The 13,723-nt window shown below is 38.5% G+C and overlaps 1 protein-coding gene across 2 annotated transcripts; it reads left to right on the top strand.

The window, feature by feature from the left end:
* Window positions 1-1,062: 1,062 nt before the first annotated feature.
* Window positions 1,063-13,432, top strand: mbd3a (methyl-CpG binding domain protein 3a). Of its 2 annotated transcripts, none has more exons than XM_077222215.1 (7): window positions 1,063-1,365; window positions 2,767-2,923; window positions 3,886-4,023; window positions 5,494-5,584; window positions 6,886-7,063; window positions 8,733-8,879; window positions 12,453-13,432. In XM_077222215.1, exons 1-6 carry the CDS (start codon window positions 1,352-1,354, stop codon window positions 8,875-8,877), a joined length of 723 nt encoding a protein of 240 aa, XP_077078330.1. In that variant the 5' UTR covers window positions 1,063-1,351; the 3' UTR covers window positions 8,878-8,879; window positions 12,453-13,432. The 2 variants fall into 2 exon arrangements, with proteins under 2 accessions (XP_077078330.1, XP_077078329.1); XM_077222214.1 differs by having other exon boundaries at window positions 1,221-1,461.
* Window positions 13,433-13,723: the final 291 nt, after the last annotated feature.

Here is a 13,723-nt window from a genome sequence, read left to right as displayed (position 1 = left end):
GTTTGATGTGGTTATGCTTTATTATCACCTTGGTAACTTTATATTAGTGTACTTGTTACACGCCACATGGACTTACTGTAGTAATATCAGTAAAGTATGCATAACTGCATCCAACTAACACTATATATAGTAAGTACATGTTAATATTAATATCACTCATTACTTAAATGTATAATGACGCTTCAAATAAAGTGTAACCATCACCTTTAATGTGTATGGATGAGTTTACCAATAATAAAATGTGATTGTACATTAACATCATTCATATAAATAATCAGTAAGAAAAGGTTTTAAATTAAAATGGAGGTTTTTTTAAAATCGGGGTTCAAATCTCTCTACAGAGAAGCAGCACTGGACTGTTGCTCGGTGGTCCTAAGTACTTTTTTCGGATGAAAGCAAATTTTGCATGTCATTCGGAAATCAAGGTGCCAGAGTCTGGAGGAAGACTGGGGAGAAGGAAATGCCAAAATGCCTGAAGTCCAGTGCTGCTTCTCTGTAGCCCAGGTCAGGCGCTTCTGCCGCTGTTTCTGGTTCAAAAGTGGCTTGACCTGGGGAATGCGGCACCTGTAGCCCATTTCCTGCACACGCCTGTGCACGGTGGCTCTGTATGTTTCTACTCCAGACTCAGTCCACTGCTTCCGCAGGTCCCCAAGGTCTGGAATCGGTCCTTCTCCACAATCTTCCTCAGGGTCTGGTCACCTCTTCTCGTTGTGCAGCGTTTTTTGCCACACTTTTTCCTTCCCACAGACTTCCCACTGAGGTGCCACATGAGGTGTGTGCCAAAATCATCAGTATTAAAACAATAAAAGACCTGAAATATTTCAGTTGGTGTGCAATGAATCTAAAATATATGAAAGTTTAATTTTTATCATTACATTATGGAAAATAATGAACTTTATCACAATATGCAAATTTTTTGAGAAGGACCTGTGTATATATATATATATATATATATATTCTTAGGTATTTCATGGTCTGCTGGAATATAAAAATACACTTATAAAGGCTTTGTGTCTTTTACATAACTTTCTTGATAGAGCGAGTCGATTCTTACTGAACCGTAAGATCCGATTCCACGAATCACCGGCGCTCTCCTTTGTTAAACAGCAATCGACTACCGAGAATCACAACAGACAAGTTTTCAAGTATTTATTCTTATTTTAGTCTCTTTTAAAATCGACCTACGTGTTTTTACCAGCTCCACAGTTGAATGAACAGCGAATCGACTCCCGGTTCACAGAGAGTCGTCATGAGTCAGAAGGTCGTGAGGTGAGCGGATAGAGAACAGCGACTGGCCGCTTTTAACCTCAAACATCCACAGCTTTCCTTCCAGAGAGACTCCGGGAGAAACATGGAGAGGAAAAGGTGGGAGTGCTCGGCTCTCCCAAATGGTTGGAAAATGGAAGAAGTGACCAGAAAGTCGGGCTTGTCCGCGGGGAAAAGTGATGTCTATTATTTTAGGTACTGCAGCGGGATTAGCCGGAGACCAGCGAGCCGAGATAAAACTGCCTTTATATATTACTTCACAGTTACTAATCTGCCCTCAATTGGCTATTTTAGTATTCCAGTCCGTTATTCTTCCAGATTATTGTTGTTTGTCGGGCGCACATTAAACAAATCATGTTTTGGCATCTCGTGCGAGCTAGCACTGATCGCTAATCTGCATTAGCTGGCATGCTAACTCATTGTTTTTGTTCTGCTCTGTTGATTTAGTTTAACTATTGTTTTCTGCTTGTTTTAATTGAGTAAATTGTTTATTATAGAGTAACTATCGTTTATTTTCGAGTCTACACTATTAATGAGATATAGTTGCTGGTTTATTGTGGTGCAGGGGCTGCAAACTTTTGGCTTTATTTAGGAAATAGCTGAAACATTTAATACAATGTACGTTAGATATCGAAGAAATACCAGTGCACATGAATATGATGATCATTTGCACTATGGTATTACCGTCTGGTACTGTCACTGTATGGTACCAACAGTTTTAAAAGTGTTTCTAGGTTGTCTGTGTTTATTGTGTTGCTTTACTCAAAAATCCTTCCAACGCCATTTTTACTTTTGTGGGATTTCTGCAAAGGATGTGCTTTATATTTATTATCATAGTGCATATGCCAAATATTATTATTGTTTTTATTAGGGATGCACCGATATGAAAATTTTGGGAGATACCAATAATTCATTATATTTGAAAGCCGATAACTGATATTGGCCGATAAATCTATTTTTTTTTAAATAATTTTTGAGAGCCTGATTACAAAAAAAGTCTCACCATTAAAAGACATGTCCCAAGCAGAACAACATAAATCAATCAAAAAAAAAAATACTGTCGCTTAGTTTAAAAAAAAAAACACTCATATGGCCAATTTTCCTTACAAATATAAATTATATTCAAATTTAAAGTAATTTAAAACCATCGTATTGAACAGTGCGCATCTGAAGTGTGTCGGCTGAAGGAAATAATACATTATTTATCAGCTTTAATATATCGGACAAATCTTTTTATTGGACCGATAACAATAATATTAAAAATGATCATATGTCAGATGATACCGATATGGTGGCTGATATATCGTGCATCCCTAGTTTATTTCTATTTGTAACATTATGTGTTTTTCTGTGGTGATTTGATATTTGTAAGTGCACATCCTTCTTGTTTGCCGCAGAATTATTTGCGAAAATTGTTTTTAATGTTATAAGATGCTGTGAAATTGCTTCTGTCTGCCTGGACAATAATGAATATTTCTTGAACTTTCTCTTCCTTCTTAGTCCAACAGGGAAGAAGTTTCGGAGTAAGCCACAGCTGGTGCGTTATCTGGGAAACTCCATGGATCTCAGCTCCTTCGATTTCCGCACGGGGAAAATGCTCATGAGCAAACTGAATAAGAACAGGCAGCGAATACGCTACGATAACAGTCAGAGCAAGGTGAGCATCATGACGCATTAAAGGATTAGTTCACTTCAGAATTAAAATTTCCTGATAATTTACTCTCCCCCACGTCATCCAAGATGTTCATGTCTTTCTTTCTTCAGTTGAAAAGAAATCCAGGATTTTTCTCCATATAGTGACTTCAATGGGGTCTAAATGTGAGTTTCAGTGCAGCTTCAAAGTCTCGACACGATCCCAGTCGAGGAATAAGAGTCTGATCTAGACAAACCAGCGCACATTTTATAACAAAATAAACATTTATATACTTTTAACCACTAATGCTCGTCTTGCACGGCCACGACTTCACGCATTACGTAATCACGTTGAAAGGTCACGTGTGTTCCTGTTCAGGAATGTAGGGAAGGGCGAAAAACTGCATCTCATTTTCTCCTCCAACTTCAAAGACATCCGACATCGTTGTTTTACCTTTTATTAATTTTTTTTATAAATAGTGTGTGTCTCAGTCTTCGCACGTTCGTTTTGTAAACACTGTCTCTGTTCTTACGCCTACGTCAAGCTTGACCTTCTAACCTGATTACATGATGTGTGTCGCATCACAGCTCGTGCAAGACGAGCATTAGTGGTTAAATGTTTATTTTGTTATAAATGTGCGCTGTTTTGTCTAGATCAGACTCTTATTCCTCGACTGGGATCGTGTCGAGACTTTGAAGCTGCACTGAAACTCACATTTAGACCCCATTGAAGTCACTATATGGAGAAAAATCATGGAATGTTTTCCTCAAAAACCTTCATTTCTATTCGACTGAAGAAAGTAAGACATGAACATCTTGGATGACGTGGAGGAGAGTAAATTATCAGGAAATTTTAATTCTGAAGTGAACTAATCCTTTAAATCAAACTCAACAAATTTGTCAGCTGGTTGGTTTCTTGTAATGCTTTTGTCTGGATCCGTTTGTTGATGTTTAATGTTTTATAAGAGATGCCTGTTTTTTGTTCAGGGTAAACCCGATCTGAACACATCACTGCCGGTCCGTCAGACAGCGTCCATCTTCAAACAGCCCGTCACCAAAGTTACAAATCACCCGAGCAACAAGGTCAAGACAGACCCTCAGAAAGCTGTTGACCAGCCCAAACAGGTAAACGGCACAGCTGATGTGTGTGTGTGTGTGTATTATACAAAAGATACTATTTCAGATAAATGCTGTTTAGAACTTTCTATTCATCAAAGAATCCTGAAATAAAAATGTAAATAACTGTTTTCAACATTGATATTAATGAGAAATGTTTCTTGAGCATCAAATCCTCATATTATATAGAGATGCACTGATTGATCGGCTGGTGATCGGAATCGGCCGATTTTCACGTGACCGGCCGGTCAGTCTGACATATTCCGATTTTTTTGCCGGTCAAATGCACTCGGGCGCCGAATGATTAACATCGCGCAACATCAGCATCACACGTGCACACGGAACACACATGTAGGAAACCTCGTGAATTACGGCCGTTTCACACCGCAAGCGTGAGCAGCACGTTTTTTTCCCCCCAATAGGCCTGTGTGTGTGTGTGTGTGTGTGTGTGTGTGTGTTTGTGTGTGTGTGTGTGTTTTGAGAAACATCTTTATACTGCAAAGCTATATTTATTTTATTTTTATTTGCTATTTATATATTATTTTATTAAGTTTAGTTTCCCAAATAAGTTAATTAAATCACTTTTTTTTTTGTTGAATATATGGAAATGAAAATGGTTCTTCCATACCATAACACTGCACTAGATATGTGTGAATTTCCCACACCAGGAGTAATAATTTATATAGTTCTATTTTATTTAATTTGTTCAAAAATGTTTTATGTTTTATGTAAAATGTTCTATTAAAGAAAAGATAAATACTTGTAAAAATAAAAATTGTGTTTTTTTGGTGAAAAAAAAAAAAATTTGTGAAAATAAATATTTGTGTTTGCTGTAAAGTGGTTAGAAAAAATGAAACCGGAATCGGCTAAAATCGGTATCGGCAGGCCAAACTCATGAAAAATCGGAATCGGCCAAGAAAATTGTAATCGGTGCATCTCTAATATTAAACTGATTTCTTTTTTTGTTTAAATTGCCGGTTTTTCAAAGCTTCAAACGGATTCAGTGTTTTCTTTTAGTCATCTTAATTTGTGAATTATTTAAGTTAAAAACATTTTTTTAGTGTAGGCCTATTTTATGTTTTTCTCTGTTGTCACTGTCAGAAATGCTGCAGGTGAGTGAACATGTGATGTGAATCCAGGTTCTGTTGTTCTGCTGTTCTGTTGTTCTAAATATTTTTAACGGGTCACAGACAATCGTCATTTTTATTTAATGCCAATTCAATATTATAATCTTATCAGTTAACGGTTAATCCTCGGATAACGAGCGGCGGTTGTCGGTCAGGAAAATGAACCGTAATGAGCATCCGTAGAACACGCACTAAACCAACCTGTGGTGTGTTTCCCAAACACAGTGTAAGCTAACTATGATTGTAAGTTCTATTGGTAGTGAACATAGTTGGCTTTGGGAAACACACACCTGGTCAATTAGTCCCTATAACACAAGCAGTGGTGATGATCTTTAACCTGTGTATTTCACAGCTGTTCTGGGAAAAGAAGCTGAGTGGACTCAATACTTATGATATAGCAGAGGAGCTGGTGAAGACCATGGATCTTCCTAAAGGTTTGCAAGGTAATCGGGAAAAGAAGCTCTCAAACATCCTTTTCTAATGAGATTGTGCTGTTTCCTAAGAGTAGGGCATACCTGTCAACACTCCCGTTTTTCCCAGGTTTCCCCCGTTTCTTAGCCCTATCTCCCGGACCCCTCCCGGTTTGCTATTTTTCCCGAGAAACTCCCGTAATTTGCATGGGCCAAACTCCTTTATGAATAATCGGACTAATATGTTTGTCTAATATTGACCAGTAGCCAGATTGTATTAAATGCATTATATACACACAATCCACAGACCATTTACAATTTCAACCCGTTTGTCACCTCAACCTGGCACCTATAACCCAGTCGCGGAAAGTTTAACCCGAAAGCGACCCGATAGACATGATGGCAGGTGACGTTTTGGGAAATGTTGGGCAACATAATTTCTATCCCTTATTACAAGTTATTATGTCCCAAACTGGACATTTGGCCTCATCACATGCTTACTAACATCTATTTACAAATAAAAAATTCTAAAGAAATATTAATAAATTAAGTTATGTTTTAATTTATGGGTATTGCAATGTAAATAATACACACAACTGAACAAAGATACGATTAAAATAAACAGTTTTTTAAGATTTTTAGGTATTCAGGTACAGAAATGTAAAATAACACTGCACTTATAAATAAAATATACATTACAAATATAATTAGAAAAGTTATTCAGTCAACAACGAGGGAATTTTCTCTTTGTCTTTTGTTGTTTGATTAGTGTTATTATATAGACGACAGCAGAAAAATTTTTGCGCTCATGCACGGCTGGACGCTCCGATTTCGCGTCCAGCCGTGCATGAGCGCAAAACCTCACAACACCCGCCCCTGTCAGTGATTGGTTGGAACACTTTATTTTGGTTTTGAGTGGTGGTTGTCCCATCTGTTTTTGTGTGCAGATCTCAGAGCCTAGGCTGCCTACAGAGACGCGGTTTTTGGACGGCATGCTTATGGGGCGGGCAGCTAGCGGATCGTTAGGAAAGATTAGATATTTATTTTTGGGCCTGAAATCACTGATACAACCTTTAAACTGTTTAAATTCATAATGATGCTCACAAAGTAATCGATAAGAGGAATCGAATTTAAAATTTTATAACAAGTATCTGATTCCTGACCTCAAGTATTCAATTCCAGAATCACTTTTCAATTCCCAACCGTATCTACGAGCTTCTGATAATTTCCTATAGTGCTGAGGAAGCAGACTATCTAAGGGCTTAGAAATGCAGTGAGTTCTGCGGGCCGTAATGCAGGATTGTGTTTGTAAACTGTCATGTTTTTCCCGGCAGGTGTTGGTCCAGGTTACTCAGATAAGACGCTGCTCTCGGCTCTAGCGAGCGCTCTGCACACGAGCTCGGCTCCCATCACGGGTCAGCTGTCCGCCGCTGTGGAGAAAAACCCCGGTGTTTGGCTCAACACCACACAGCCGCTCTGCAAAGCCTTCATGGTGACCGATGAAGACATCAGGTACACACTGCTAGTAGAAGCTTTAAAGGGATAGTTCACCCAAAAAATTTAAATTCTGTCAGTATTTACTCTCCCTCATGTTGTTCAACCCCGTAAGACCTTCGTTCATCTTCAGAACACGAATTAAGATATTTGTGATTATTTCTGAGAGCTGGATCCCTCCTCCATAGAAACTTGTTCCCCGAAAAGTTATTAAAGACATCGTTAAAATAGTCCAAGTGACTACAGTGGCTCAATCTTAAGTTTATCAAGCGACGAGAATACTTTTTGTGCGCAACAAAAATAACGACTTTATTTCAACTATTCATTTCCTTCTCTGTGGGCGTCGAGTGAGTTCACTAGTGTAACAGCGCAGCGCTTCTGTGTTGTACGTCACACGTAGGCTCACTATTGGCCGACACTGGTCATGTGTGTGATGATGTGTGTGACGTACAACACAGAAGCTTACGCTGTTACACTAGTGAACTGACTCGAGGCCCACAGAGAAGGAAATGAATAGTTGAAATAAAGTCGTTATTTTTCTTTGTTTTTGCGCACAAAAAGTATTCTCGTCGCTTGATAAACTTAAGATTGAGCCACTGTAGTCACTTGGACTATTTTAACGATGTCTTTAATAACTTTTCGGGGAACAAGTGTCAATCCCTTAGAAGCCTATGGAGGAGTGATCCAGCTCTCAGATTTAATCACAAATATCTTAATTTGTGTTCCGAAGATGAACGAAGGTCTTACGGGGTTGAATTAACATGAGGGAGAGTAAATACTGACAAAGTTTACATTTTTGGGTGAACTATCCCATTAAACTGAAGCCCGAATCCGGCCTGTACCCGAAATCATATAACCCGACCTGACCATTATGCTTATATTGTTAGCCTGATCCCTAAGTCCGTTTCTCACAGTAAATACCTTCTTTTTTTTGCAGTATGCTGTATTTTTGCTTGCTTGCAACGATAATTAAACATATACATGTAGGCTACAAACACCGCTTCACCAAGACACAGCAATTATGAAACTTTAATGTGGTTGAAGAGGTGAAACGTCACAAACTCAAACATTAAACTTCAAAACAAAGTTTGCGCAGTTGCTCAACATTTTACATAAAAATATCCTTCTCAGTACGAGTTATGAAGGAAGAGAACAGCATCGACAGTTGCTCCTCTGATTGCGGTGTTGTGACTGAAATAGTGTGCAAAACAGTTTTATAAAATTATATATGATAAAATAAAAATGATTCATATATCATTTTACAAAACTGTTTTGCACATGTGCTCCCACGCCCACTATTTCAGTCACAACACCGCATTCAGAGGAGGACGCTGAAACTGCGCATGTACTTTCTCGGTTACAAAACATTTGTTACTGTATTTGTTAATCTTTGTTAATGTTAGTTAATAAAAATACAGCTGTTAGTTCACAATGCATTAACTAATGTTAACAAGATTTTAATAAAGTATTAGTAAATGTTGAAATTAACATTAACAAAGATTAATAAATGCTGTATATGTGCAGTTCATCACTAGTTCATGTTAACTAATGAACCTTATACCCAGTAAATGAGTAACATGTGTTTTCAAACCTTCAAAACCTCCAGAAGCGCTTTAATGAACATGACAGATATTTGAATGTGTTTATGGTTGATTGAGATGAACAGAATGACTGTGTTGTCCCACAGAAAGCAGGAGGATCTGGTGTTTAGCGTGAGGAAGAGGCTGGAGGAAGCGCTCATGGCGGACATGCTCGCACACATAGAGGAGGACACCGGTGACGCCCAGTCCCCGAAGGACGAGTCCACCGATGAGGAGATGGAGACTGTATAACTGTGAGTGAAACAACACTCAGTGCTCGAAGTGGGGCGGTACTCACGGGTAGAGCTTAGATCGGGCCCACAAAATCAAGCCCGACCCTACCCGAGCCCGGCCAGACACATTAACTGTAATTATGAGCCCGAACCCGATTTAAACCCGGCCATTTTTTAATACGTGGGTCGTTATAACTGACGTTCTCAGCTAGCCTACTTTCTATGTTGCTTTCTCCCGCCCGCAACATTTATGTTTTGTCTATTGACTTTTTTTCTGTACCTCCAAATACTTTCAAGTTAGCCTACGTGTCGCCATCATACACATCCGCATAATGCTCCTGATAAATGATTTGATATTAAAGCTTTAACACACAAACCACTGTTATAACATAAAATCAAGCAGATACTGCGCGCATGGTTTGGCATGACTGAATGCGCGCAAAGTGCGCTCCCTTAATAATTCCTAAAAAGTTGACATCAGTTCATCGCGAGGATTTGCCAGCATACAGAATTCAGCTCTGGGTGAGGGGAGTCTATCTTAAATGCTTCTGATTGGCCATTGCGTTGATTTCTGTGATTGGCTACATCGCTCAACGCTGCAAACATGTTATAAAAAGAAACTCTGGCCTGTAAATCGTTTCTATTTTGTTTAAGTTTTTCTTGTCGCTTTTCTGCAACAGATGAATAAAAATGTATTAGTTTTTGTGTTTTATTCATAGATATTTCTAGTTTTCGTGAGTCCCGCGAATCGTTTTATTCTCCCGTACACTCTGAGTGAGTGCATTAAGCCTTGTTTATACTCAACGCGTCCGCAAGAGCGCGAAGGTGCGCGCGGCAAAAATGACGTCATTGTGGTGTGGGCGGTCGTGCGCGTTAGGTGCGCAAGACCCCATTTCGCCTGGTGGTGTGCACGGCACTTTTTGTAACGTCGCGCACGGCGCCGCATCCGAAGATCAACGACTTCCAGCCGAACTGGTACGTCTGTACCAGCATGTTTATGATTCTTCTATACACAGAGACATTTGCATTGATGGGCGACCATAAAAGCCTCTCATTTTGTGAATAGGAACACATTTGCATTAAGCACCCAGTTTGCACTTGTCTAAAGTAACTGCTTACATTTACAAAATAAGCCTTCAATAGCAGAAGTAAGCCCTGCTGATGAAATTAAGCTTTAAACACTCTTCAATAAGCCTTCAGTTGTTTAACTAGTTAACATGCAGTGAAAGTACAATAAACCTACTGCATTTATTACTATTTTTATATGAATCAGAAAACAATAAACTAAACGGCAAACTACTTCTTCACCGCTGATTCCTGGTGGTTTAGAGGAGAATTACTCCGAGTCCCCCCCTGTCGTTTCACAGAATAGCACAACGGTGAGCGCGTCAAGTATAAACGCCTCGTCTGTTTGGAGAGCTGCGCGCGCAGTCAGCGGAGTCTCGCGCTCGTGTGGACGCGCCGAGTATAAACAAGGCTTTACCGTCCGCGCTCGCGCTCGTACTCGGCCATCAAATCTAGTCCCGCGCCGCACTCTTTTGCTTTGAGAGTGCACGTCTCTAGATCAAAGGTCCAGCCCGGCCCGAGGGTCTAAATTATTATTTAGATTGTCAATAGCGCTCCCTTTTAGCCATGACTGACTTACCGCGTTCTGCTCTCTCACTAAAACCTCATCATAAACACTGAAGTTGTCCGCACTGCACAGTGAATTTCTTATTTATATCGCGTCTAGACTTTGTTGTTTATGGGGGGATTTGCGAAAGGATAAAGCTCATGCTGATTCTGAACATACATTGTGAGCGAATTCACCGCATGTCTGCCGGATTTTCCTCTTTGTTTACTTCCGGGAGTTCTGTGGGAATTTTCCCGCACGTTAATTCTGGCCAATCTAAGTGCATTTGTGGAAATATGTTCAAGACACATCTGGCCAACGAGTGATGTGGATGTTGTCACGTGACTGCATTTTGGTTCGTTTCATCAACTCATCAACTGATTCGGACCAGAGCAATCAGTGTGGTGTGAAAAGGAACCAAAACGCCTGAAAATAATACAAAGTATAATTTTTCGCCCTTAGTCCGGACCAAATGAACCGAACTACAGGTGTGAAAGCACCATAAGAGTACGTGCACTTTTTCTTGCGTACCGCTACTTCTCACATGTAGCCGGTACTCGACCGCTGACAGAAGAAGCGTCAGTGTCACGCCAGTTTCACATATACTCCGTTTGCGTGTATATATATGTGGTGTTTTTTTTTTCCGCACACGTTAACAGTTCAGAGCTTTCACACTGCACACGGATACGCTCCGGCGATCCGTTCCAGGAGCGGTGTGTGTGTGTGTGTGTGTACAGCCGTGCAGCGATCGCTTCCACACAGAGTCTATTTCTGCTGTGCTGCACGCGCTGAATTAAAGTGACAGCGCATGGTTCGTGGTCAATATAATGTAATATAAAATATAAATATAATGCATATAAATTAGTAATCTCACTATAAATGTATTTTTGGTCTTGCAGACTTGGAGGAGTTACACACACACACACACGCACGCACGCACACGACTGTTTAATATGCATTCATGTTGTTAATAAATAACAATAAATTGTTGTTGTACCAGCAATATCTCCAAATTTTGTTTTTCACAGTAGAAATCTCAAATGTCATGATTTGCCAGTGCAAGAGAGTACCGGCACCTCTTTCCCACTTCAAACACCGACAACAAATCATTCTTCCTTCAGGAAACGGTTCATCCGAGGATGATCAGCCTAAAACAATCCATTTAGTTTTTTACGGACAAATTATAGAAGTTTTACAAATTATACAATGTCCCTTTTAATTTTTTTATGATTGTAGAAATATACAATTTTTCTGTTTAAAATATTGGTAACACTTTACAATAAGTCTCATTTGTTACCTTAGCTAACAATTCTTCTACAGAATTTATTAATCTGTTAATGTTCATTTCAAAAGGTACTAATACATTTTTTTTAAATCAAAAGTTAAGATTAGTTAATGCACTAATTTTTTAAATAAATGTAACCATCATGCAACATGATAAAAATGCGACTAAGGTTTCATTGACTAATACTAGACTAAAATGCCCAGACATTTAGTCAACTAAAACCTGACTAAACAAAAACAGAACAAGGTTGGGTATCACTTTATATCAAGCTGACGTAGTTACACGCTACTACATGTACTTACTATAGTAATAACAGTAAATTATGCATAATAACAAGTATAGTTACATGTAGTTAATTAATATTACACTCAATACTTTTTTGAGTAAGTACAATATAACTACATCACCGGAAAATAAAGGGTTACACTTTATTTGAAGGCGTCGGTGTTACAGTGTTACTATACATTTAAGTACTGAGTGATAATAATAAACAACATGTAATTAATATTAGGCATGCCAGAATTTCTGTAGATCTTTATTCTAGCGCTTGTAATGAAACTTAAGTTCTTCAATCCCTCTAATAAGTGTTGATGATGTTTGATTGTAATGCTCTCTCTCTCTCTCTCTCTCTCTGTGTGTGTGTGTGTGTGTGTGTGTGTGTGTGTGTGTGTGTGTGTGTGTGTGTGTGTGTTCGCAGGGTTGATCGGTGGCGACGGGAACAACCTGGACGACAGTATTTTTCCTCCCCACAAACCCAAAGACTCGTAGCGGATCCCTATGCAGAAACAACCCTTTCTGCTCTAACTCCACTGTGAAACTTCACGTTTTACTCCCGTAACATTTCAAGCAGTTTTTATAAAACTAAAAGTGCTTTAACTGCTCTATTTTTGTATCAGATTTCTGACGTCCTCCATCATGTGTCCGTTGGGTTCGAGTGAGGTTTCGGGTGTTTTTTTTTTTTTTATTCAGACATTGTAAGCTAAGATCATGCAACATCATTTTTTACACATAAGCAAAATGACATGTTTTTATGACTAATAATAACTCTGAAATAATGTACTAGTAGTGCATATTGTTTTGTGATAGCTGGTACAGATATGGTGCTCAATTTCTTTTTCCTGGTTTCTTTACATTTTAGCTTTTGTTACAATGCCGTTTGAGCGTACACATGACATAAACTTTTACATCGGTGCTTTTACAAGTTTCCCCATCAAGCCTTGTATCCATTATGTTCATGACATCATTAAAGTTAAGTGAAAAAGACGGTTTTACTGCATTTCTGGAGCTTTTCTGACGACATCAGATTAGATCAAGCTGTTTTTGTTGCGGTAGGAAACTGATGCATTCGACATTATGCACTGATGCAGTATGATTTATTATTATGGGCTGGAAACCTGATGGTTACAGTTCAAAAATCAGATTATTTCCCTGTGTTGTTGAATTCATGCTTGATTTTAATGTACACTTATTCTACACACAGCCACGGTTTAACTTAATAGATTTACTCATACCCTTACATTTTTTTTTCTGATTTGATATCATATATGAAATATGGAGGGGATGTGTTTTTGTATGTTGGTCGTTTATTTGCAAGAAAACATTTTTGAGGATACTCCTTGTGTCTGAATGACAGATCGTTTTGTATACATGGCAAATAAAAGTCTTTCAACACGTCAACGTGTGCATGATTTCTTTTAATGAGTGTTTTTGAAAGAGTCTCTTCTGCTCACCAAGGCTGCATTTGTTTGAACAAAAATACAGTAAAATCAGCAAAATTTTGAAATATTACGATTCAAATTAGCCGTTTTCTATGTGAATATATAGTAAAGTGTAATTTTTTAAAATGTATTTATTAACATATATTTATTTGTGTAATTTATATATTTGCTCAAGAAACATTTATGATAATTATTAACTTTGATAAGTATTAACTTTGATGTCATGATTCAAAAGAACAGCATTTATTAA

The sequence above is a fragment of the Siphateles boraxobius genome, unplaced genomic scaffold, assembly GCF_051911475.1.
Source record: "Siphateles boraxobius isolate OS27281-9 unplaced genomic scaffold, OSU_SipBor_1 86, whole genome shotgun sequence".
NCBI lineage: Eukaryota > Metazoa > Chordata > Actinopteri > Cypriniformes > Leuciscidae > Siphateles > Siphateles boraxobius.
Note: the sequence above shows the minus strand (reverse complement) of the source record. Positions and strands in the feature narration are given on the sequence as shown.